The sequence below is a fragment of the Sapajus apella genome, unplaced genomic scaffold (assembly GCF_009761245.1).
Source record: "Sapajus apella isolate SASKATOON/1434 unplaced genomic scaffold, GSC_monkey_1.0 scaffold50, whole genome shotgun sequence".
Taxonomy (NCBI): domain Eukaryota; kingdom Metazoa; phylum Chordata; class Mammalia; order Primates; family Cebidae; genus Sapajus; species Sapajus apella.
The window spans coordinates 5481357-5507634 of NW_022436990.1; the positions used below are offsets into that span (position 1 = coordinate 5481357).

General features: G+C 32.2%; 1 protein-coding gene across 6 annotated transcripts in view; it reads right to left on the minus strand.

Moving 5' to 3' along the window:
- MIPOL1 (mirror-image polydactyly 1) overlaps positions 1–26278 on the minus strand; it is a 370191-nt gene that overhangs the window by 49462 nt on the left and 294451 nt on the right. For 5 of the 6 annotated variants that reach the window (XM_032242673.1, XM_032242671.1, XM_032242674.1 and 2 more), the window contains one exon: positions 18330–18560. The exons of the other annotated variant lie outside the window; for it this stretch is intronic. In XM_032242673.1, coding sequence (XP_032098564.1) covers positions 18330–18560 — 231 coding nt within the window. The remainder of the gene's footprint in view (positions 1–18329; positions 18561–26278) is intronic. 6 annotated transcript variants of the gene reach the window in all.

The window sequence follows — 26278 nt, forward strand, 5'->3', positions numbered from 1 at the left end:
GTCAAGATACAGTTTGAGTTTGTTCATCAGTGCCTAACACAGTGCCTGGAACACATAGATGTTTTTAAAAAATCTGTTGAATTAGGACATGAATACAATTGATCAACATCTAACTATTATAATTACTAAATAGGAAAATATTTAAATCATGACCTGTTTTGAATGTGCAACCATCTTTCCTATTTTATTCATCAGGAATTTTTCTCTCTCATCTTTTTTATTTAGAATGAAAGATTTGTATTTGAGATCTGGAAAAAAAAGCCCTTAATATTTATATTTGGCTTAGCTAGTATAATTCATCTATTTACTTCATGGGATATCTGCAATGATTTGTGTTTAAATTTTTCTTTACAGTAACTAATCAGGACACCTAGATCACCATTTAAAAATACAAACAACCACATCTAGTAGTCAAAAGGGGATATTTCTGAAAGTGACAAAATCTATCACAAAACAGTATCAAAGCTAAGTTTTATCACAGAAGTATGAAGTCATTAAATAATTAGGCAGACAGATGGGTTAGCTGTTATACTTAGAACTTGGTCCAAAGTCTAATGAGTAATGAAACTTGTTCATTAAGCAGGAACTTAAAAAAAATATGCAAGGTGACATGACTTAAAAAAAAAATAAGCAAGGTAACATAAATTTTTGGGGCATTGATCTGATTCCCTTCTAAAGACATTTACTTAGTGTAGAGTTTATTGTGTTTAAATTGTTACTGAAATATTTTAAAGTTCTGTATTTTTGTTTTTCATGTGATACAGAAAATGTATGAAACCAATATAAAATTCAATTACTAAGGATGAAAATTGTATTAACATGTCTCAGTTTCACTTCCTAAATAAGAAAATATGATTCATATCTATTAATTTGCCACTAGCATACTCTCCAGAATAGCTACGTGAAATGTAGTCCTAGGAAACATTTTTATTATTTTACTATTCACTGGATTCATTATTCAAAAAATTATGAGCAATAGTACAACCAATTTATACTACACAATAAATGATGTATTTTATGAAAGTCAAATGCTTTCAGAGTCAATATAATCACAACATATTTTTTTGGACTCACGTGTGCCCTCACAGTTTGCTTTTAACTGCTTCATAGAGATGGCAGTTTACACATTACAGTGAGGTTTTATTGATTTATCAGTTACAGAGTATAATAAGCATTCTCAATAAACTGCAAAAGCTAGCTCTGAGGCTAGTATCATATAAGCAAGTTGCAGAATTCTTCAGAGCAAAATCAGAAGGTTGGCATAAGGGAAAGATATATAGTGTAAACTAGACTAGCAAAGACTAATATTTAGTAAGTCCACTAACACAAATTAGGTTTGTGAGTTGTATACTTTGTCCACAATGGGAAAAATATTTACTTAGTATTTTATGTCATATGGTCAATTATTCTATAACAAACTACTAAATTTCCTTTTTGGGAAAATGTTTTCTTAAGTTACATTTAACATTAATATGATGTAACACATACTTTCTCCAGCAAACAAGTCCTTTCTTTCAATAATGTATCTGAATTTAGCTACGTCAGATAATTTGACTTTCACATGTATTTGTGGGGTATGTTTTGTTAATTAATAATAAAAATATTTAAAATATGTTTTTAGTAGTTTAAAATAAATACTTTTAAACAAAAAAATGTGTTAAATTGTAAGAGAGTAAAAGAGTTGAGAAAAAAACTGCACAATAAAATTCTCTAAAGCATCATGTAAAAATTTTGTAATTTAAAAATGTAAAGATCATGTACCCAAAGGTGGTAATGTTCTCTGCTTTCAGTTTTATTTTTGAAGCCAAAGAACATATATATATACACACATACATATATACACAGATATATATATATATATTTTTTTTTTCTTTTTTCTTTTTTTTTTTCTTTAGGCAGAGTCTTGCTCTGTCATCCAAGCTGAACTGCAGCTGCATGATCTCAGCTCATTGCAACCTCCACTTTCTGGGTTCAAGTAACAAAGAGTAAAATTTTTATTAAACTTTGTTTTGCTTTTTAAAATGGAATAGTTTGAGGACTTCTGAGAACCTATGAATGGGCAAAATGGAGTACTGATAGAGATCTGCAGAACAGTTTATGATTCAATCAGCTGACTGAACTGTTTATCATTCAGCTAAACAGAACTGGCCAACATGTTGTTTTGGAGCATAATTTTTTTCTTTCTCAGTTATAACTTCTTTAATTTCCATCCCTAATAGGCCACTGAACATGTGAAGTAAGCAGAAATTATATGGATGTTGAAATACAAATTAACGAGGAGCATAAAAATAAATCTGTAAATTCACCTCAGGATTCTCTTCATGAGATCTTTAAATTGTATTCATTTGATCACACTACTCATATTACCTACTATGTAACTGCTACCTAAAAAACAAATATAAAGAAAGAGAATATTAGAATAATAATATTCAATTTAGTTTTTCATATACTGGCATAAAGGCCAAAACATCTACAATGTGTTATCTGTGAAAATATTCTAGAAAATAGAGGCTCTATTATTTTATTTTAAAAGTAAAATGTGGCTGGGTGCAGTGGCTCATGCCTGTAATCCCAGCACTTTGGGAGGTCGAGGTGGGTGGATCATTTGAGGTCAGGAGTTCGAGACCAGCCTGGTCAACATGGTGAAACCTCATGTATACCAAAAATACAAAAATTAACCGGGTGTGGTGGCAGGCACCTGTAATCCCAGCTACTCAGGAGGCTGAGACAGGAGAATTACTTGAACCTGGGAGGTGAAGGTTGCAGTGAGCCAAGGTCTTGCCATTGCACACCAGCCTGGGCAACAACAGAGCAAGACTCCATCTCAAAAAAGAAAAAGTAAAATGTTAAGAATTCCAAATATCACCTACAAGCAGTTATTTAATGTCATAATATGTTACCAAAATTTAATCTACTTTCTTATTTATATTCAGTCCTTAAACCCAACTTAATATACCATTATAAAATTTAACAAATTGTGCTTTTTCTTACATAGCTGAAGTCAAATACCATGTGATGTTATATATTATAAATACTAAAGATTGTGTTAAATAAAATTTATAAAACAATGTAACTCAACTTCTTTATCTTATACCAATGCAAAAATAATGTTTAAAACACTACCTAGAGGATATACTTTGAAGAGATTCAAGAGGCAAGAAAGGTTGGGAGATGTTGCTTTAACATTGCTAAGGGTTTTGATCATTTTAAACCCAGAAAAGTTTCAATTAATGATGGAGGAAGTGAGTCAATGATTTTTATATTGCCAAGTGAAATGCAGCAAGCTAGAATAACTGGTTAGTTTTATTAAGATATCTTATTAAGATGGCTTATTAAGCTACTCACTACTGTTTTCATAGGGCTTTAGGCAGACACTAAACTTTAAAATGCAGGATTCGTTTCTTCCTAACTTGCATAAAAGTCATATATAATTAGCACTGAATGAAATTTTCTAATGTCAACATTTCAAATTTTGATTAACAGGGAATACAAATCAACCTTACTCAAGTTTAATTCAAAAGATAGGCAACATCCTTTGGGAGACTAGTAGAGATAATATATCAATGCAACTTCAAATTTTAGACTAAGCCACGGGCCTACAAAGTAAAAGTAATATTCAACTTATTAAGCTGGCATCATCATAGTCATTTTCCCTACTTGATTTAACTATGATTCATAAAAACCATATATTCTCAAATTTAGATCAACATTTAAGTTCTAGAATGCAATCAGGACCCTGTTGATAGATATGATGATTGATCTACATAGAGTATGAAAGATGATTAAATTAAAGATAAAGTAACAGTTGATAAAAGTGGTGCAGGTTCCAAATATGAATTAAGACATAGAAATTTAGAGAGTGGTAAGGTTTATGGACACCATATAATTAAAGACTTGGCCAAATTCTGTAAGGTGGAAAGAACCACAATTGTTCACATCTATGATATTGCTATGATTTCTGAACATAAAATACCATTCAATAGAAATCATACAAGTTAGGATAACAGCAAGTTATCATTATCATTATTATTTTTAATGAGAATAACTTAGGAGTGTCTTTTGTTCCCCTGTAACAGTTTTTTTTTTTTCTTTCATTGTAACAGTGTCTTTTTCATCTTCTATAGGATATTCAAGGCTAGAACTAGTGAGGTGAATGAGGCACTCATCTCAGGTTAAAATTTAAAAGAATGTTAAAGAAAAGTAATCAAGATGAGTAATATGTTAATAAAAATAGTTTTGAAATCACGATTAACACATAAACTTAAATAATATCAAAATTTTAAATAAGGAAAGGATCAGTACCTAGTCTAACACCGATAAAGTCTCTAAAGCAAAACTTCTTTACATCATAATGAGTTTCTTTAAAAGATGAATTTTGATAAAGGGTTAAATGGTTTAGGTCTCTCCCATCATTTACATAAGCACAGAATACATGAGTGAGAAAAATACCCAAAGTAAATTTTAATAATAAATCCCTAAATATTGTTCTAAGGCAGTTGACATCATAAATCCCTATGTCTATACCCACTCTGATTACTAAACTCTAAACTCCTTGGTTATCAGCTAAGTAAGCTCTCCCAAACTATTTAGACTGATTGATTCTAATACCAAGGTTGCTTCTTTTAACTAATTATATAGCTGATTCATAGTCTTTGCTTGAATTGATTATACTGGAAATTACAAGGTAGTGATTTTCTAATTGTATCATTCTATCTACATTTATTAACTGACATTCTTCCGTACAAAAGGTTTTTTTTCTCTTCATCCTTCATCTCGTTTTTGAGTATGTTTATAGACTCTAAGTTGTAAAAGTTCAATATTTTGTAATCAAATAGAGTTCTTTTTTTGATTCACAAGTCATCCCAAATTTGGTCAGTGGGAACATTTTCATGCTGGCTTATGTATCCTTTCTATATAATCCCATTAATCTTTGAGCATTTGCTTGTTTTTTGGCACAAAAAGACATCCCAGACTACTCTGTATTTTCCCTAACCCAGACCTAGAAACTTTGTACTTTTTAATGGAAAATGATACTTAGAAACTAAAATCTGGGTGCTAAGTATGCCTATTGCTTTTAAGCCTTTTTCAGTGGACAGAGCTAAGAAAAATATGTATATTTAAAATCATGCCAGGTGCGGTGGCTCACACCTGTAATCCCAGCATTTTGCGGGGCAGAGGCGAGCGGAACACTTGAAGCCAGGAGTCCAAGACCGGCCTAGCCAACATGGCAAAAACCCATCTCTATTAAAAATACAAAAAGTAACTGGGTGTGGTGGTGTGTACCTGTTATCCCAGCTACTCAGAAGGCTGAGGCAGGAGAATTGCTTAAACCTGGGAGGCACAAGTTGCAGTGACCTGAGATCCTGCCACTGTATTCCAGAGTGAGACTCTGTCTCAAAAAATAAATAAATAAAATAAAATCATGGGTTCATTTTGATATGTTGAATTCAAATTTAATACTACAGTTTCTATTTCCTAATGCCATTTATTTTACGGTGGAAATCCTAGTTCCTAACAATGTTTCTTTATTTGCTCAATCCAACAATATACATAAAATCGTTTAAAAATGTTAATACCTGTAGGACTAATAACTGTTAATATAGTGAGCAACATTAAAATTTCTTTGCATGTATTTTTGTTCTTAGAATATATGCCACTAATAATGTATAGTCAGAGTATGATAATCAAAAGATACTTGAAGTAATTACTTTCTCCCTGTATCTTATCAATTTGCTGTACAGTTAGGTATATTTATTTGTATTTATAGTCACTGTTAGGGCTTTCTTTTTATCTTTTTAATTTGATTTTCATTTTTGAATATATAAAAATTTACATGGTCCAAAAGTCAAATCTATACAAAAGGGCATACTTAGAAAAGTTGCACTCCCATCCTTGTCTATATCTCTTTCCCATATATCTCCAAAGGTAAACACTTTCGCTTCTGGCTGATCTTTCCTGTTCCTTTTATTCTTATTTCTCACACAAAAGGCAGTATATGAGAAGTACTTGTTTTTGTTTTTTTTTTTTTTTTTTTTTCAGTTAGGAATCTGTCCTGGAAATCATTCAATATTGGTTTATAGATATCTTCCTTATTCTTTTTTACAGCTGCACTATATCACACTATGTACATGTACCATCATTTATTTAACTACTCTCCTATTTGGGTTATTTTTGTTTGCTATTAAAAACAATACTGTAATTCTTATGTTGTTTCATATGCATGAAGGTTTATATTAAGGATAGAGTCCAACAAATGATTCTTCCTTAGTCAAAGGGCAAATGCATATGTTCTATTGTTAGATATTGCCAAATTCTACTCTATAGGGGTTTTACCATTTCACGTTCTCACCAGTAATGCATAAGAACACACAGAACTTTCTTCCAGTTTTCAAGATCAATGTAAAGAATCACTTTCAAAAGTTACATGGTTATTAGATTGTGTCTAAAATATAATTTTTCTCCCTTTCTGTTTCCAAACAGACAGGTGATCATAATGTTTTAATTTAAAATATATAAGTTGAACATATTAAATGGCTTATGTCTATACAGCACATTATACTTTTCAAAGCACTTTTATGCACATGCGTATCATTTGATCCTCATAGCCATGTTTTGAAGAAGTCTAGTGCAAGTATATTTTCCAGATGAGCCAACTGAGAGCAAATTTAATGATTTGTACATATCTAGTTAATCCTAGTTAACGACACTTGAAGGTCCTGTTAGTTCACTAATATTTTTACTAGATATGAAGTTACCTCCCCTTTAACTTAGAATTTTAGTGTCTTCATTTACTATATGTTAGTGTAACTTGCTAGAAAAAGGCATTAGGAATGCAAACTTAATCATTATATTTAGCTCATAAATAGCAGAAACAATAAAGCAATTATTGAGTTATTTAAGCTTGTATTTTAAGTTTATTTTGGATAATAAAGCTTCATTTGTTTGGTTTAGCTTAAATATTTTATAAACTACAAAGTGCTAACCAAGTATAATATCGTTTATTCTAAAAAAAAATACAGCGTATTTTAATTTAAAGAGTTATATAAAATAAGTAACAGCTTGAATACAATGAATTAACTTTTAATACCTAAGCAATTGCTGTGTATTTCTAAAATCACAGCAAATAGAGTAAAAAGTAGCCAAGGTGTAATTTCAGGACTGAAATAAAGTTCAAAGTCCTCCTTTGTACTAAACAATGTCTCTTTGCATTCTGTGAAAAGGTGAGAGAAAAAGTTCTATTCTGAGAATAAAATGTTTGAGCTAAATTTTTAATTAGATTGATTCGTCCTTGAGAATGGCAACATATATTTAGCCTATCAAGTGTACTTCAAGAAAATATTAAAGAACGACATTAACGAATATAAGCTGAGAGTCCTCACACCAGAAGAAATGAAATCATTGAGCATAGATATAAACCCCGATTTTGGCCTCTTTTTCATAATGTAAACGGTATTCCATAAAACACAATCTGTATGTTAAAGATGCCATTTATTTTTGAAGTTAAAAAATAACAAAAAGACTTTAGACCCACATATAAAAGGTATTCTTTTTATCCTTTTCTGAGACACTGACCTGTATACTCATTTAAAAATGAACACCACATCTTTACGTTATTAAATCTTTGTTTTGATCTATTAGTATTCACCAAAGTGCCATTTTATAAAACCCCACACTGAATAGAGAAGGCTGGAGGTGACCATCTGCAGCTTTAGAGTCTGTGTTTGAATTGATGAAAAGAGCTTTGTGTTTTCATTGCCAAGTTTGATTCTTCCAGTCATTAGGCATTCCCCTCAGATCGCATCAATGAAGCCGGACTCTCTTACACCCATGTGTTAAAATTCTCTTCTCCTCATGGTTTCCTTTGCCAGCTCTACTCAAGAATGACTATTGGGTCTTAGCCACATTCTTCTCACAGCTGTGTTAAAAAAGAGCACCAGAAAGTCTTCCTAAAACCCATATGTGTATCTGGTCAGTTCTCTGTCTTAGGGTCACCTCACATTGTGGTGTGATTATACAGAGTTTCATTCTTGTTCTTGAACTGTGCTACTCCCATCATTCTGGGAAAGATTTAGGCCCTCTGAGAGTCAGTAGTAGAGAACTTTTTGGAAGGCTGATGTGAAATACACATAACTTAACTCAGAAGGCAGATTAGTTTAACTTAAGAAAGATATTTCAAGACACTAAAAATGTTTTATATTATTTTTACCATTATATAGCTTGTTATATGGCAAACGGTAACAGAAAGAGAAATAACATGCTTCTACATATACACAGGATAGTGTTGTATGAGACAAAGGAAAAACTGAAAAGAGGATGATGTTCCAAGAACAATTGGATTGTATTGTATAAATGCCAAAGCAACTAAAAAAGTTAAAATTAGTTTGGTAGGTTCCAAAATATAATTTACATGTAATTTGTAGAATCTTTTATTTTTTTTTCTTTTTTTTTCTTTCCACTTTTGGTCAGCAGGTCCTATAAAAAGACCTGCTAAAATAATCTATAATAGTATAATTATTTTTTTCATTATATTATGTTAAGAAGTGAAAAGTGCCTCAGTTGAGTTGTTCAAGAATGCATAACACTGAAGGAAGAAATAAGATATACTTCAGCTGTAACTGTAATCAACATTGTTATAGAAACATTTTTTCCTTAAATGTAACTGATCAAGAATAAAGCTAATCTATGGACAATGTTTGTGATTTCGCCATCAGACAAAGTTACACTGAAACAAGCAAAGGATTCTTCATTGTGTAAATTTATCCAGGGCCAGATATGCACAAGTACAAATCCCTGACCCAGTAGGAATAAATAACCAATAATGGAATCTTAGAATCCAAGTGAAATTTGTATTTTGACTTGCTCTTGGGATCAATTGATTTTCTCCCAAATATATTCTGGGAATAAAATCTATACCTATTATCTGTTTAGAATAGTTGTGCAACTGGGAAATCAGATTTCAGATGAGCATACTGAGGATTTATTCAAAGCAAACCAGACCATTTTATATAAAATGTATATATTTTCTATATTAACCAGTAGATACATTATATCTATTCTGTGTGTTTAAGAATAGAGACAACAAAGGGGAAAGTTTTGAGTGAGTCATATAAAGTATCAAGTAAAATGATATGTTACATCAAGTCTAATGAGATTGAGCGCATGAATGACAAAAACTTCTAAAAATCTAACTTCTAAAACACCTTCCTTTTCCCCTCTACTATAAAATATTTTAAAGTACACTAACAATTAGTGTCATTTAGTAACCTTTTCCTAGGGAGTTCAAATCCCTTTATACATCTTATTTTTATCAATTCTCCAACTAATTTCAGGTAAGGTAGATGAGTACTCCTAACTTCACAGAAGTACCCAGGAGCTATGTAGCCTGTCAAGCGGTAAACCATTAGAAAGCTTTTGATTGCAGCTAAGAAGAGAAGCAACAAAAAGTATACTTGTTAGATTATATATCCCTCTAAGGAACTTGTATTTCATATAAAATATTTGTGTGAAAATCACATGTGTGTCTCTAAGGTATAAAAAATGTTTCTCCCCTATCAAATTTTAGTTAAAATGTAGATAATCATCGTAGGTGGATTCTATAATTTCCCTAAAATAATAAAAACTCTGGTCTTTGACTTTTTAAATCACTGTAGTACTGGGATTAACAAAAACTCAAAACTCCTGTATTTTATTTAAACTGAAACAGTATGGATATCTCATAGTTTTTTGTTCTTTTTCTTCCATTCCTCTCTATTGTGTTAGTCTGAAACATGTTTTATCTAACTGAGTACGCAGAAACATATAATAGCTCAACTCTAGTTCGTTATTAGAAGATAGCTCCTGAAATGAAGAAGTAGATTAAGTACAAAAAGCCATGTTGTAATTTGAAATTTTGGTTCCTACTTTTAGGCTCTTACTTATTCATTCCATAAGGTTAGTTACAAAAGGGATCTATCTTATCAGGAAAAATACAGAGTCTAGGTTTAAAAGGTCCCCTTTTCTTCCATAGCCTGGATCATTCACTTTCCAATCTACTGGGATTTCTTATATTCTGGGTTAGGCTTCAATCCTAATAATCCTACATTAATCCTCCCCTGGCATAAAGGAGTTAGTCAGATAATTAAAACTATGTTTCTTCTTCATATCAATGTGAGACATTCCCCAGTCATGAAGATATAAGCCCAAATTCTTCAGTTTTTATAAATAAATGAAGATAATTATGTATTTGTCAAGCATTGTAGGTATATATCTATGTATAATAAAAGCAGCCCTAAAGAAACCTTCTTTACATACTAGATGAATGGGAAAGGTGATCCGCTATACAAGCATATGATGGAATTGGTGATAATTTTAATGAAATGCTTGTTTAACAGAGTATAAGATGAAATATTTCACAAGTTAAAGATGTAACCAGATAATTTAACATTTATGATTCACAAATCTAGAATATTAAATTCTTTAAAAGCATATCACATGTCCAAGAATAAAAATAAGCATGTTTAGATGTTGTACATCTTATAATGACTATTTAGGAGCCATCTGAGTCCATCTTCCATATATAGATGACAATAAAACTATCTTCAATTAGATTTAGATTTAGAAGGTGCCTTCCAAAGCTAATTAGGGAGGGCATTTGTTGATAAACTATCAGAAGTAAATTAATCATTCAACTTGTTATTTGGTGAAGTACATATATTTCATAGCTTATAAATTTCAAACACAAGAAAACATTTTAAGGAGCAATTTCTAGAGAAGTTTTAGGTCCTCTCACTTATTAATAGTACTAATAAATCAAAGCTCACTTTCAACATTATATAAGATATTGATTTATAACTTCTTCTGAGTTGAGGAATTTCAAAAGTTATTCTTTGATTCAATCAACACATATTTATATTGTTTAGATACGTCTAATTTTGCCTTGGAACTTATAGTTCAACAAAGAATTTATAAGAAAAATATCACAGGTAAAGTTGACAAGAATCAGAATAATTTTAATGAAAAGACAATGAAATTATAAAAGAAATTCACTAAGGCCTTTCATTTTTTAGCAGAATTATTTTTCATTATGGTTAAAATCAGATTCTGTAGCCAGCAACAGATGTAAAAAATCTAGTAAAATCTTTTGACAAAAATAGCATACTTTTTTAAATTGAGAAACTTTAGAAATGCTCTGTTCCTCTTCCCAGCACCCACAGTCATGTATCCTGTTTTATAATTCAACCTGCAAACAGATTAAGCAGCTGAGTTTGTAGAAAGTATGTTTGCTCTACACTAAGAACCCTTGTGTGACACTATGGTGACTCCCCTGACACTTTGAAGAGAACTACAGATGGTTCTTACTCATTAGCTGGAAAACCAGGCTGAGAATTCACAATTTCTTTGTAACCCCAATTTCTTCATAGAAATTCGGTATTTGGTCAAAAGGCAGAAAAGACTTTAAACAGCTTTATTGTTTTTTTTCTTTGTCAATACTGCTCAAAAGATATAGGGTGCCCTATATTTCAAAAGACAATCTACAACTTAAAAAAACGTATAAACTGAAGTGGTTTAGCCTGATCTTTGATGTTTTAACTATGCTATAAAAATTTAAGATGAGCAGAACTCCTGTATATTTTAAATAATAGATTTTTTCCTTTTAGGAAAGTATGGAAAGCATGAAACTTCTTGAGTTGATACATCTTTTCCAGCAAATGTGTTTAAAAGTTTACCATTTTTTCTGTATCTCTTTGTCTCATCTATTCATTATATAGTTACACTATATAATTCTTTATATAGTTTATAGGGGAATTTGAATAATATCCCTGTCAATCTGACCCACAGTAAAGATGAGATATGACAAAAGTTATTTCAGTTTTAACCCCAGATCTTTGAGAGTTCTAACTTTATAAGCCTGGTTGTAATTACTTTTATTTTAAGTAACTATGTATAGCTTAGGCATGCTAAGTATAGCAAAATGTATTTTTAAAAGTCCTTTGGAACCTGTTCTAGGCCACAAGAAGCAAGTATCCTTGTAGATGGAAAAGGAACTATAGCATGAAGAATCACAAAATTTTAAATCTCTCATGAGGAATAAAAACAACTTTTAATGAATTGGTGTGTTAGTTTTCTCTTTAATAAATGAGGATTAGGGATAGTCTTTGACAAAACTATTAAGAGAAGTTTTTCCTACAAAGTTCCTGTGCTCTTAGCTGCTCTTTATTTCCCTTTACCTCCACATAATCCCTCTGTCCAAAACCAAGCACATTCAGTACCAGGAAAAGAGCAATCTAAAAGCTACATAACAATGTGCTATGCTTCTACAAACATTCACATTTTTTAATAAAAGTACATAAAAAAGAATTAATTTCCACTGGTAAAAGGTTAAGCTTTGTGATAGATAGGCCAAGAAGATATTTTTTGGTTATGAGGTGAGGCATATACTGACTTTTTCCCTATAAGTGATGATCTGCCTATACTGGCTAGCTTATGGGTGGTAATCCTGTACAACTTGTCTTTCTATGAATGCTCCTATAGGCTAAAACATTTAAGAAAATATTAAACATTTTTATGACTCTGAAAGAAAATAAATTTAAAATTCTATGGTTAGCAATAGTAGATAGTCTCTACTACTACTAAAGATTTCTGGTCTTCTAAATGTAATTAAATTTGATGGAAGTGGGTGGTTAAAATATGATCAACAGGAAGTAAGTGCTGCCAGCTCCTCAGAGAGTGAAAGGTGTGGTGGTAGCACTGAGGGGAGGGAGGGAAAAACCAGCCATAGAAGTCATACTTTTGTATACAACTGGTAAACTCTGGGCCTAAAAAGTGTTTATCGTGGGCCTAAAGTAGAGTGGAGCATATCTGAAATTTTCCTGCATATCTCTAACTTGACCTGCTTTTACTTTATTCTGTTATTCCCTCAAACTATTAAATTGTTGTAGTTGATTTGTTCATAGCATTTACAGAATACTTACTTTACAGCAGGTTTCTGCATGAGTTTTTAGAAGAGATGGGGAAACAAAGATGAATAGAACACAATCCATGTCTTAGGGGATCTGGGAGAGAGTGCAGAAGATACAAAATAGATATATAAAATATATCACCTAGGTCTGGCACAGTGGCTCACACCTGTAATCCCAGTACTTTGGGAGGCAGAGGTAGGCAGATTGCTTCAGCCCAGGAGTTTTGAGATCAGCCTGGGAAACATGACAAAAGCCCATCTCTAGCAAAACAAACAAACAAAAATGAACAAAAAAAAAAAAATCCCAAAAATATTTGCCAGGTGTAGTGGCACATACCTATGGTCCCAGCTACTGGGGAGGCTGAAGTTGCAGCAAGCCATGATTGTGTATGATTGTGCCACTGTACTCCAGTCTGGGTGACAAAGTGATACCCTGTCTCAAGAAAACCACCAAAACCAAAACAAAACTACATATACATACACACAAGTATATGTATGTATGTGTATATATATATATATGCCATATATATGCATAATCTATGTATATATACACATATGTATAGTTTATATAGTATGTATATATAGGTTTATATATGTATGTGATATATAGGTATCATATTTATATATATGTGTGGACACATATACTTTATATATATACATTATATACATGTGTATAGACACATATATAATATATGGGAGAATATGATACTACAACAATGGGAGGAGGCAAGTGACATATATAAACACATATAGTTTATATATATTTATATATATATATATACACACATATATAAACATATTATATGTTATTTATATACACATATATAAATTATATATGCTAGGCCGGGCGCGGTGGCTCAAGCCTGTAATCCCAGCACTTTGGGAGGCCGAGGCGGGTGGATCACGAGGTCAAGAGATCTAGACCATCCTAGTCAACATGGTGAAACCCCGTCTCTACTAAAAATATAAAAAATTAGCTGGGCATGGTGGCGCGTGCCTGTAATCCCAGCTGCTGGGGAGGCTGAGGCAGGAGAATTGCCTGAACCCAGGAGGTGGAGGTTGCGGTGAGCTGAGATCGCGCCATTGCACTCCAGTCTGGGTAACAAGAGTGAAACTCCGTCTCAAAAAAAAAAAAATAAATAAATAAAATAAATTATATATGCTATTTATATAAATATAAATATTTATTTAAATATTTAAATAACATTAAATATTTATATAAATAACATTTATATAATGTCATTTATGTTATTTATATAAATATAAATAAATTTATATATGTTATTTATATAAATAACATGTTATTTATATATATGTATCGTTTATATACACATATATAAATTATATATATAAACTATATATACACATATATAAATTATATATGTGTACATAAACTATATATGTGTATATAAATAACATATATGTGTGTATATATGTGTTATATATGTGTATATTATATCTACATATATAAACTGTATATGTGCATATATATATAAACTATGTGTGTATATACATATATAAACTATATATGTGTATATACATATATAAACTATATACGTATGTATATATGTATTTGTACTATAGATGTACATATATGGAGGTTATTTTTTTTAATTGAGAAAATGTAGAAATGAACTCTGTTCCTCTTCCCAGCACCCAGAGTCATCTATCCTGCTCTATAATTCAACCTGCAAACAGATTAAGCAGCTGAGTTTGTGGAAAGTATGTTTGCTTTATGCTAAGGACTATGTAACACTAAGTAACACTATGGTGACTCCCCTGACACTTCAAAGAGTGGTATGTATGTATATATATATAGACATATATGTATATAGATAGATAGATATCATAGATCCTAGATGATTAGTAAAGGTATGGATTAAATACGTTGAAAACATTAAAGAAAGAGAAAATAAATTATTAACTGGAAAAAGCCAGTTAAGGCTTTATTTTAGAGGTGACATTTGGACTGGACTTTCAGAAGTAACAAAAATTTGGCCAGGCAATAAAAGGGAGAAATATATTCTAAGAAGAAGAAATAGCATGTGCAAAGAGACTGTGGTAGTGTTGTGGGAGAATATGATACTAGAACAATGGGAGAAGGCAAGTGATAGGCCTCATACATCATGTTAAATTATTAAACTTGTAGGGAATGAAGAGGCCCTGAAAAATTTTAAACAGGGAAATAATACAAATAACATTTTAGAAAGATTAATTGGTGGCAGTGAGGAGGATAAATATGAAAGACCTCATGCAGGTCAATGTCAACTAGTTTTATGATTATTCCAATAGTCTAGATGAGTGATGATGAGGGCCTGAATGAATAAATGCAATTACCAAGAGAGTATAAGCTAGGGAGAATCACGAGACATTTAGGCAGCAGACAAAACAAAGATTTGTGGCAAAGTGAATGTGAAAGGCAAAAAAGAGTGAGGAAACAAGGACAGCGTGGAAGTTGCTGAAGTCCATTAATTGAGGCAGAAAACACAGGAGAATGGGCAGGACTTTACTTTCAGGAGAGTGAAGAGTAAAGAGTTTTGGAAATCTGAGAATGGATCTCAGTGGATAGGTGAGTGCTAAGACAAGTATTTGGAAGTTGTTTGGCTAATAAGTAGTAGTTGAAGCTGAAGGAAATAGATGACATTCCTGGGAATTGTGTAGAGGTAGAAGAAAAATAAAATCTTTAAGAAACCATTATTTTGGGATATCTGGGAGATGTATTCCCTGAAAGAAATGGAGTAGGAACAGTCGGAGAAGTCGTAAAGGTAGAAAAACAAAAACGGTGCTACAGAATCTAAGAAAAGACTTCAAGAAGGAATGATGAACAGTACTAAATGATGAGAGTTGAAGTAGGATAAATATTCTAAAAGTGACTGCATTTGTTATTGGATGCTTGCTAACCTTAAAAAAAAAATCCTAAAATAACATTATGTGAGCAGAGGGACCAATATACACAAAGGCATTTAGTCCTGAAAAGGCGAAGCTCATCTGAGGAATGAGATAGTATAATGGAGTAAAATGCCAAGGGAAGGAGGAAGTATGTAATACAGGTTGTTCTAAAAGCATTACATGTATTAGCTCACCGAATTATCATGGCAATGTTATGAGATAGAGGTATTATTTTCCACATTAGCATAGTGTTTTATGTTCAGGTTCACATACCTATACATTCTGAATCCAAAGCCTGAGCTTTTAAACCACTATGTTATATTGCTGAAGATATATGAAGTTCTTTATTTTTACCATAAACATATATTCATTGTATAATAAAAATATAGTTAAAAATGAGCCATTGAATTTAGTAGTTAGAAAATTACTGGTGATCTTAAGAAGAACAATTTAAGTACACGAGCTAGCAATAGTGTACTGAGTAAATGGGGCAGAGGAGTAAATGGGAATTGAAAACTTAGAGATAGTAAATGTGAATATAGATCAGTTATTCAAGAAATTTAATTGTGAAGGGAAAAGGGGAAAGTTATTCAAGAAATTTCATTGTGAAGGGAAATTTGATTGTGAAGAAACCCCTTTAATTTAAATTTTAAATTCCCAGGAATACTGATATATTTTCAAAGAACTTTTAAACATATTAGCTAATAATAGTGACTTTGGATGTTTAGAGAGTCTACTAATACCATCTTACAAAGTCTCATAAGTTGGTTTCCTTTAAAAGGATAACATTTCTCTTAAACTCAATAAAATAGGCTAATATCCTCATGAAGATACACTTTGCCCAATTGGTTGCAATTAAATATGAAATACAGTGGATCAAATATGAAAAGGAAAACCCTATAATATTTCATCTAGGTCTTATTGTTGGAAATCAGAAGAATAAGAGATTTAACATTTAATTCTTATAAATGACATAGTTGTACTTAAATGCTGATCCATGGATTAGTGCCATTCCATTAAAAAGTTTCGAACTGTCTGTGGTTAAATGCACAAAATAAGGAAGAGATAATGAATTTGTCAGAGTTAAAGTTATTTAATTTAAACCATTATCTGAGATTATGTTGATTCTGCTTCTTGGTGTATGAAAATGATTTCTTTAACGAAATGATGATTATAGTTGATGAGACCTAAAAGATAAAAGGTTTATAACACTTGCAAAGATTTTTGAAATTCGAATTGGTCTGTGGGAATCACTGTTTTGATCATGTATGGAAATTAAAGGGTCATATATAAAGAAAACTTTGAAATTTGTAATTATTTGTAGGCTTGAAGCAAACAGAGCTAAATCAGATACTGACTGTCAAAAGTTACTGATTGTGAATTACAAAGAAATGATATCTACCTATATACATCACGGTGTTCTTAGAATATTAATGTACATTGTGAATAACTGGATATAGTTTCTGACTGAACATAAACCCAATCTTTTAACTTATAAATATATATTATACACATAAATCAAATCTTTACACTGGCAGTAAAGATTAAAATGCACAATTCTGTTTTAAAACAGTCTTTACTGATTTATATAACTTTGGCTATTAATCAAAATATAATTTCAGGAATATTGAGGAAATGGTTGAGATGACATTTTCAAATAAGAAGTAGTGGGAAATAAGAAACTTTGATAAAACTGACAAAAAAATTGTTAAGAAAAAAGGTATATCTTAGAAAGTGGAGGTGACTAGATATATGAAAGCTGTAATGCTGTTAATAATACATAAAGAAGGTTAAAATATGTTCTATTACATGTATTCTATTACAGTGGTTCTATTACATAAAGCTGTCTCAGAAAATTCTGCTACAATGTTCAAGTCCAATAAATTAATAAGTGACTTCTTTGCCTGATAAGCTATTTGTTAACATTTTGCTAGCTGTCAAAAGGACTGACAGATTATTCAGCTTTATTTAAATTTTAATAAAAATGCAAAGATTATTTAAAATAAACAAATATAATTATGCACTGTGAAAAGCAGTATTGAATACTTCAGAAGAACAACACAAGAAAATTAATTTGACCCTACTGGATTTTATGCATCTACAAGTCTCAGACTGCAATATCACAGATGATCTCAATTCAAGCAGGATTATTGTAAAGCTAAATGAGTTCAGATGGTAACTTGACTGCCTCTTCCTCTTGCTAATAACTTTGCCTAATAACTTGGGACTGTGAAATAATTTAAATAGTATGGTCTCCATGAACTGATAATCAGTTATTAAATAAAAATGGTTTGCCCTACACGGTAACAATGATTCCCAAGAAAATAAATTTTTGACCCCAAATATGACATATGGTATCCAATCTAAAAAGGTTCATTTGGTTCAGTCTACTTTTGTCTTAAACTATTAACATGGTCCATAAATGTTTGGTTCCCAAAAGAAAGTGTTATTTTGTTTTGTTTTGTTTCATGTATTTGAAGTATTACAAGATCATTTTACTTACTTTTGAACTTTTTCATTGGCCACTTGGGAGGCCTCTATGGCATGCTGAAGTTGTAATTCCATATTTGCTCTCTCTGTCAGAGCTTGTTGCAGTTGGGTAGCCAGTTCCTCATTTTGTTGTTGAGTGATGGAAACAATGTTCTCTCTGCTTTTTAAAGCTTCTTCATATGTACTAAGAGTGTAGTTAAACTGATCCTTCAGATTTTCTTCTTGAGATAAAGATTTGTGTAAACTGAGAGAAATTAAAACAAAATTTAAAGGTAAGTAATGTAGACTGAGTGATCAATGAGCTGTTTAACAAAAAACCTCCATTTAGACTCTCTAGTTCTAAAAATCAATAAATACTTAAATGAGCAAATGAAAATAATTTTTAATGTCACAATATTATAATTGATAATTTCTTTCCTTCTAGGCTGAAAGCTACCCAGACAAATGACTATGCTACCAAAGCATACAAAAAGATGTTGCCAGATATTAATTTAATTATATCAGTGTAAATATTACATTCAATTTTCTTTTAAAGGGATAGCAGATAACTAGAAAATAAGGTATCTCTAGGCAAATAAAATAATATAATAAGCTAAAAGAAGTAAGAAGAGAATGGCATAGGTTTAAGAGATCGAGGGGCTATTCTGGTAAGCGCTTAACGAGAATGGATGAGGTTTATGCAAATACTGACCAGCCTCCTACATAGCATTTTCTCCTTGTCACAGTTGAGATATAAATGAATTTAAAATAACTAGTCAGATTGTACAGAAATAATATATATTCATATATACATGTGTGCATATATATATTTTGGCTAATGAATCTTATAACTAATACATCTACTCATTAAGTCATACAGAGAAACAGCATATAAATTATGACTAAATAAATGCAGAAGAAAATGCACACAAATAGAATCCTAAAATGCTAAAGGTCAAACCTTTGATATGTCATTACACCTACCACCTGAGGTTATTTTGAAATGGCATCAAGCATCTCACTCAATTAAATAAAGACATTTTGAAAATATAAATATTTAATAAGATAAATTTAAAATCCACACAGGAGATGTTCTTTTTTATTAAATATCATTTGAGTATATGCATACAAAGGAAATGTTGATTGGAGACATTTGCAGTAAAACAACTTAACTATATGATATAGATTGATAATGTGAAAGAGAGCAATATCATTATTAAACCTGCAAAAAGCTAGTCAATGAACTTTGGCACTGTCCTAATATCTAGTCTGATACTTTGTTTAAAACTGTTCAAACTAATTATACTTTTCTTCTTTTAGTTTAAGTTACCTATAAGCCTCTACAGTATGCTTATTTTGGAGAAGGCATCCCATAGAACTAGGATGGACATGAAACAAGGACAGTCAGAATACCAAATGAAATCATTTCAGGATTTAAATTATTTCCTAAGAATACAGGCTGTTACTAAGTCCTGGTCAACTAGTTACTACATAGAAAATTAGAATGGTGTGTAGTGCCACATTGGTAGAGTGCAAAAAGTATCTTTTTCCATGGTTTTCACATTGTTATTAATCTAACTAACCCTATTTCATTTCTTCTCAGTTCTTTCAACCAACGCATATGCCTAAAGACTATCTCTTGCCCATTTTCCTTTTTCTGTCTCTCACTTTCTGCATCTTGCCTGTTCCAAGTTCCAGTTTTCTTCAGCTCACCCTCTTTATCTCCTTTAAAGACGCAAGAAAGAAGAAATAAAAAACAAACTAAAAGCAAAGTCTTAATAAAAATGTTTGTTTATATTCTTTACATTTAAAACATTATTAGTTACATTTTAATTGTTAATTACATTTTAAATTACACAAAGTGCATATATACAGAGTATTCAGCTTGAAAAAACTGTGAAGAACAAAATACAGAACAAATGCAGAAATCTAGAAGACCCCCCAGTGTTCACTCCAATTTTTCCCCCACCACAAAAGCTAATTACTAATCCAACCTTTATCAAAATGTGAACTGCCTATTTTTAAACTTTTTGTCTGGCTTATTTTCCTCAACAATCGGTATGTGTGGTTCATCTTGCTATAGCATATAATTCATTGCTTTTTATTGCTATAAAATTTATTACATACATATGCCATAACTTATTTAACAATTCCACTGTTGTTGCTATGAATATTCTTGTATACGTCTTTTGAGGCACCTAGGTATTTATGTCTAAAGTAGAATTTCTCCATAGAGCATGCGTTATTTTCAGATTTTCTACTGCTGATAATAGATTCTGATTTAGATTTAGATGCTGCTAATAGTCTTCCATATTAGTTGTACCAATTTATACTCCCATCAGCAAAATATGAGTTTCAGTTGCTTTACATTCTCCCTCAGAATGGCACTGTCAAGTGCTTTTTTTAGTTATTGTAATATGGATGCAGTGATATTTCATTCTCTTAATATTGTCTTATGTATGTGTGTATTGATTGATTGATTGATTGAGACAAGGTCTCACTATGTTTCCCAGGCTGACCTTGAGCTTCTGGGCTCAAACAGTTCCCCTGCCTCAGCCTTCTGAGTAGCTGGGACTACAGGCACATGCCACCATGCCTGACTCTTAATGCTGTCTTTTGAAGGTAAGTTCTCAAATTAAATAAAGTTCAATTTATCATTGTTTCTTTAATGGCAATGCTTTTCATAAACTGTTTAAAAAATCTTAGCCTACTCCATTCCCTTATATTTTAACTTTACATATATGGCCTAGTTTAAAACTCAGTGAGACAGCTTAGTTTGGGAATTCTGCATTTGCCTATCATGCCTAAAGTAGTAACCACTATATTGTAACCAATTACATATTAAGAATCAATGATTCAGTTTTAAAAATCTCACCATTATTAAAATTATGGGCATCCTGATTTAATTTCTTAGTCACTCCTCACTTCCTATCTTCTAACATTTAATTTTTAGGGGGCAAATTTATACCTGATTTTGATTTTTCTCTTAGATGGACATGTTTGGATTGTACCTGCAAGTTCAAAAGCTACTTATTCAAAATGAGTTGGAAACCTGTCAATTACCATCAAGACTTTCCGAAACAAGGGACATGATCTTTTTAAAAAGATAAAGTAGGTATATCACTTAAAATTCTGCAATAGCATTTCTTTGCATTCAGAAAACAATCTCTAAAAATAATAAATGCTATATTTTAACTCACTGAAACTCACAACTTGCATGAGAAGCCCTATTTAATATTCCTTTTTTACTGATAAAGAAATGGAAACAAAGAGAGGTAAGTAATTTAATACATGTAGCAGAGCTAGAATGTGAACCCACAGTCTTTATCTCTGCACTGGAACCCTCTTCTATACTTGCTGTGGTCTATAAAGTCCTGCATGACTGACCTCTCTCTTCTTCCTCATCTTTTAGCTTGGCATTCAGATTCCCAAGTGTGTCGAGTATTTTCTGCTGAAGACATTTGTTTGGAATCCCTTTCCATCCATGCTTCTACCTGACAAAGTCGTACTCATCCAGTAAGTCAAAGCAAAAATATCACTTGCTTAGATATACCTAGGTGACTCTTCAATCTAAAGCATGATGTTTCTCTTTGTTAGTCTGCCTCATAGATCCTACTCTTCCGTCTCAGAACTTAAAATTTATAGTTTTTTTCCAATTCATCTTGTGGTTTTCTTCCCAATTCTAAAATATGAATACTTCACTTATATGGAGTAATTTTATTTTATGGTAGGAATACATTCCTTAAGAACTTTAATAAATCAAAATGTTTATAATTCTAAGGGAATTTTCCAGTAGGAATAAAGGTGAAGAAAGAGAGCTATGTTTCTAGCATTTATAAATCTGTAATCATTGAAACACAACTTTTGCTTTGGTACTCCTTCTTCAGAATGGTATTCTTTAAGTTGACAACAGAGCCTCCTTGTTTAGCTTTCTTCACAACAACATATTACATTTACCCTCTTCCAAAGTTACTAATTTTTAGATGCATTTTCAGCATAGTGGTAGTATTATAACTCAATGACACTTAAATTGTATGGGAATATATTTTAGGTTACGGTAGGCATAAATGATGAAATAACAATAGAAGAGTCACTGAATCACTCTCAGAAATTCTAAAGCATGTAATCAAATAGTGCAGCTTACACAGTATCCACATAGGATGGTAACTATTTCTGTTAACCAGGAAGTTAATGATGTAATAACACGAGCAAAGTTTAAACTCACTCTTCCAGTTTTAAAATTATATAATTCTTGGCCGGGCGCGGTGGCTCATGCCTGTAATCCCAGCACTTTGGGAGGCCAAGGTGGGTGAATCACGAGGTCAAGAGATCGAGACCATCCTGGTCAACATGGTGAAACCCCGTCTCTACTAAAACTACAAAACATTAGCTGGGCATGGTGGCGCGTGCCTGTAATCCCAGCTTCTCAGGAGGCTGAGGCAGGAGAATTGCCTGAACCCAGGAGGCGGAGGTTGCGGTGAGCCAAGATCGCGCCATTGCACTCCAGTCTGGGTAACAAGAGCGAAACTCCGTCTCAAAAAAAAAAAAAAAAAACAAACACACAAATAAAATTATATAATTCTTTATAAATTTATTGTTTATAATTTAGTGTAGAAAGTAAAACTTTAAAAAATTTTTTACTTACTAATATTTCATATGATCATATTTCTAATTAACATCAAATAAGCCTGTACACTGTCTCCTATGCTGCTTACCACAATGAGTCCAATGGCAGGCCAAGGCAGAAAATGTCCTTAATGTGTATCACTCCAGTGAGTGCCATGTAACAGAAATCTTTTCTGATGTGGCTTCTGTCTTGGTTTCAGTATTCCCTGGTCTATTACCTTATGTCTGTGGCCCTGACTATTTTCCTGGTCCCTGACTCTCCATGCCACCTCAGCTAAATATAACTTGGAATTATCAGGTTTATGAGCCACTTAGATGTTTTGCTTGCAGATATTTACATTCTCCTCAAATTGTCTGCCCACCTGCTCATTGAACTCTCTCTCTTAACTGTAATGTCACACATGAATTCAGCTTATTCTTACAACTAGTATTTTTCCATTTATACCAAGTTTTGATGCTACTTTTCCTGACTTCCTCTCCTGTCTCCATGATGAGGTATTGGTCAAGTCCTTACAGGAGATCATTTTACTTGTTATCCTACAATATACACTTACTCTGTCTATGCTTCATTTATTTTACAGTAATTGTTCAATCATTAGTGTGTTCTATATATGCTATTTAATTGGATAAATATTTTTGGATTAAAATTTAGAGGTGAGGTACAACAATGTAGATCAGTAGGTCTTAACCAGGAGTAATTTTGTTCCTCAGAGGACATTCTGTAATATCTGAAGACATTTTGGTCACAACTGGTGGGGGTGGCAGGGAGGTTGAGATGGTACTAGCATTTAGTGAATAGGAGCTAGAGATACTGCTAAACATTCTATAATGCAGAGGATAGATTCCTACAACAGAGAATTATCCAGACCACTATGTCAACAATGCTGAAACTGGTGTAGATGAAGAGATGTTGGGTTGAACTTAGAAGATATAGATTCAAATTCCAGTCTTGTCATTTGCTCTGAGTGACACTGGCAAAAACACCTACTGAATATTAATTTCCTCAACTCCAAAACCATGAGAAAAATATCATGGAATTCATATGAAAATGAAATGTGGTGATCTACATGTGTGAAAAGAACTGGCACAATACCTGCCAAAGAATAAGCATTCATAACTGTACAATTTTAAAAAGAAATTACTTATATCTAATTAACTTTTTACAAAATCTTACACAATACTCAGGTATTTTATAAACGTTTTACTGAGAAAAACAACTGCCTGTTCCTACAGGTTTTTCATGAATTGGGAGAAGGAAACTAGTTTTCTTAACCTTTATTCATTTACTGATAACATTCTTAAATCATTCTTTTTTAAAAAATGGGCAGGGTAGGCTTGTTTTACTGAATTAAAATAAATAAAACCAAAGCAAATATGAAATGCAGAAGTATGTACTACTTTTTCCTAAGAATACATTTCTGAAAAGATAATGTATACTTTTGTTTCCTGGTTTACTACATCAATTAATTTGCTAAGGCCCTTTCAATAAGATAGTTGAGGCTGAGCATGGTGGCTCATGCTTGTAATATCAGCACTGTCAAAGGCCAAGACAGGAGGATTGCTTGAGTCTAGGAGTTCTAGACCAGTCTGAGCAACATAGCAAGACCCCATCTTAAAACTCTTTTTTTAATTGAAAAAAGAAAATCATTGACTTCCTCCCTTATTTTTAAGGAAATCAGCATATGCTCCGGTATAGCAGGTCTTAATTTTCAATGACATACAGATAAAGGAAAATATATTCAGAATGGCTAAGAGTGTAGATGAGGAAATTTAATCTGCAAATGAGATAATCTAGTAACTCCAATGATTTGCTTCCAGGGTTGCTGTAGTTGGTTTAGTTTAATAAAATAACTTGCTAAAGTAACTTGAGAGAGAAAATAGTTTTTTTAAATTATAAAGTAAGCCAATTAATACTGAACTTAAAATTTCAAGAATTTTAAACTGGACAAGTTGTCAAGATATTTATTTATATTTATTTAAAGCCTTCTGGATGCTACATTTAATAATATAAATTGGGTGTCACTAAATATCTGTTGAATTCATGTCTAGAAATGTAACAATCTATACAAATAATTCCAAAGAAGTATTAAAAATAATGTAACTTTTAGGAGTTTTTTGAGACAGTCTTGTTCTGTCACCCACGGTGGAGTTCAGTGGCACGATCTCAACTCACTGCAAGCTTCGCCTCTAAGGTTCAAGCAATTCTACTACCTCAGGCTCTTGAGTAGCTGGGACTACAGGCACACGCCACCACACCAAGCTAATTTTTGTATTTTTGGTAAAGACAGAGTTTCGTCATGTTGGACAGGCTGGTCTTGAACTCCTGACCTCAAGTGATCCACCCACCTCAGCCTCCCAAAGTTCTGGGATTACAGGCCTGAACCACTGTGCCCAGCCAAAAATTTCTAACTATTAAACATACTATAGCACCTGGAATTGATGTAAAGTTAGTTCCTTATTATCTAAGAATGTATTGTGTGCTTCATAAATTTAGTGATATGAGAAGCAGAGTGGTAGGAGATTATACTCACAAAGCCACTTATGTTTATATACCACTGTATAGTTCATAGGCAACAAAGTTTATCTTGAGTTTTATCATATAACACATAAATATAATTTTATGGGCATCACTAAAATGAAAAAATTATATGTTCCAATTTAATAGAAAGGAGGCTTCTGCTTTTGAGGAGATGGGAGAAATAGAAGACGCAATTAAGAAACAAATGGAAATTTTAGAACTGAAAATATAATAACTGAAATGAAAAGCCCAGTGGATGGGCTCAATAGCAGAATTGAAGGGACAGAGAAAGAGTAAGAGAACTGGAAGACCAAACAATAAAAATGATTCAGTACAAATAACTGAGATACAGACTGAGAAATATTATCAGAGTTCAGGGACCTGTGGACTATAGTAAAAGATCTAATGGCCAGGAGCAGTGGCTCTCGCCTGTAATCCCAGGTGGATTACACCACGAGGTCAAGAGATCAAAACCATCCTGGCCAACATGGTGAAACCCCATCTTAACTAAAAATACAAAAATTAGCTGGGCATGGTGGTGTGCGCTTGTAATTGCAGCTATTCAGGGGGCTGAGGCATGTGAATCACTTGAACCTGGGAGGCCGAGGCTGCAGGGAGCAGAGGTCACACCACTATACTCCAGCCAGGTGACACAGTGAGACTCCATCCCCACACCGCTGCCGCCAAAAAAAGAGATCTAACATTTCGGTCATCAGAGTCATGGAAGAAGAAATGAAAGAGGAGAGAACTAAAACATATTTAAAGAAATAATGTCTGAAAACTTTCAAATGTGGCAAGACACATACACCTACAAGAAGTTGAGAAACTTCAAATGGGGA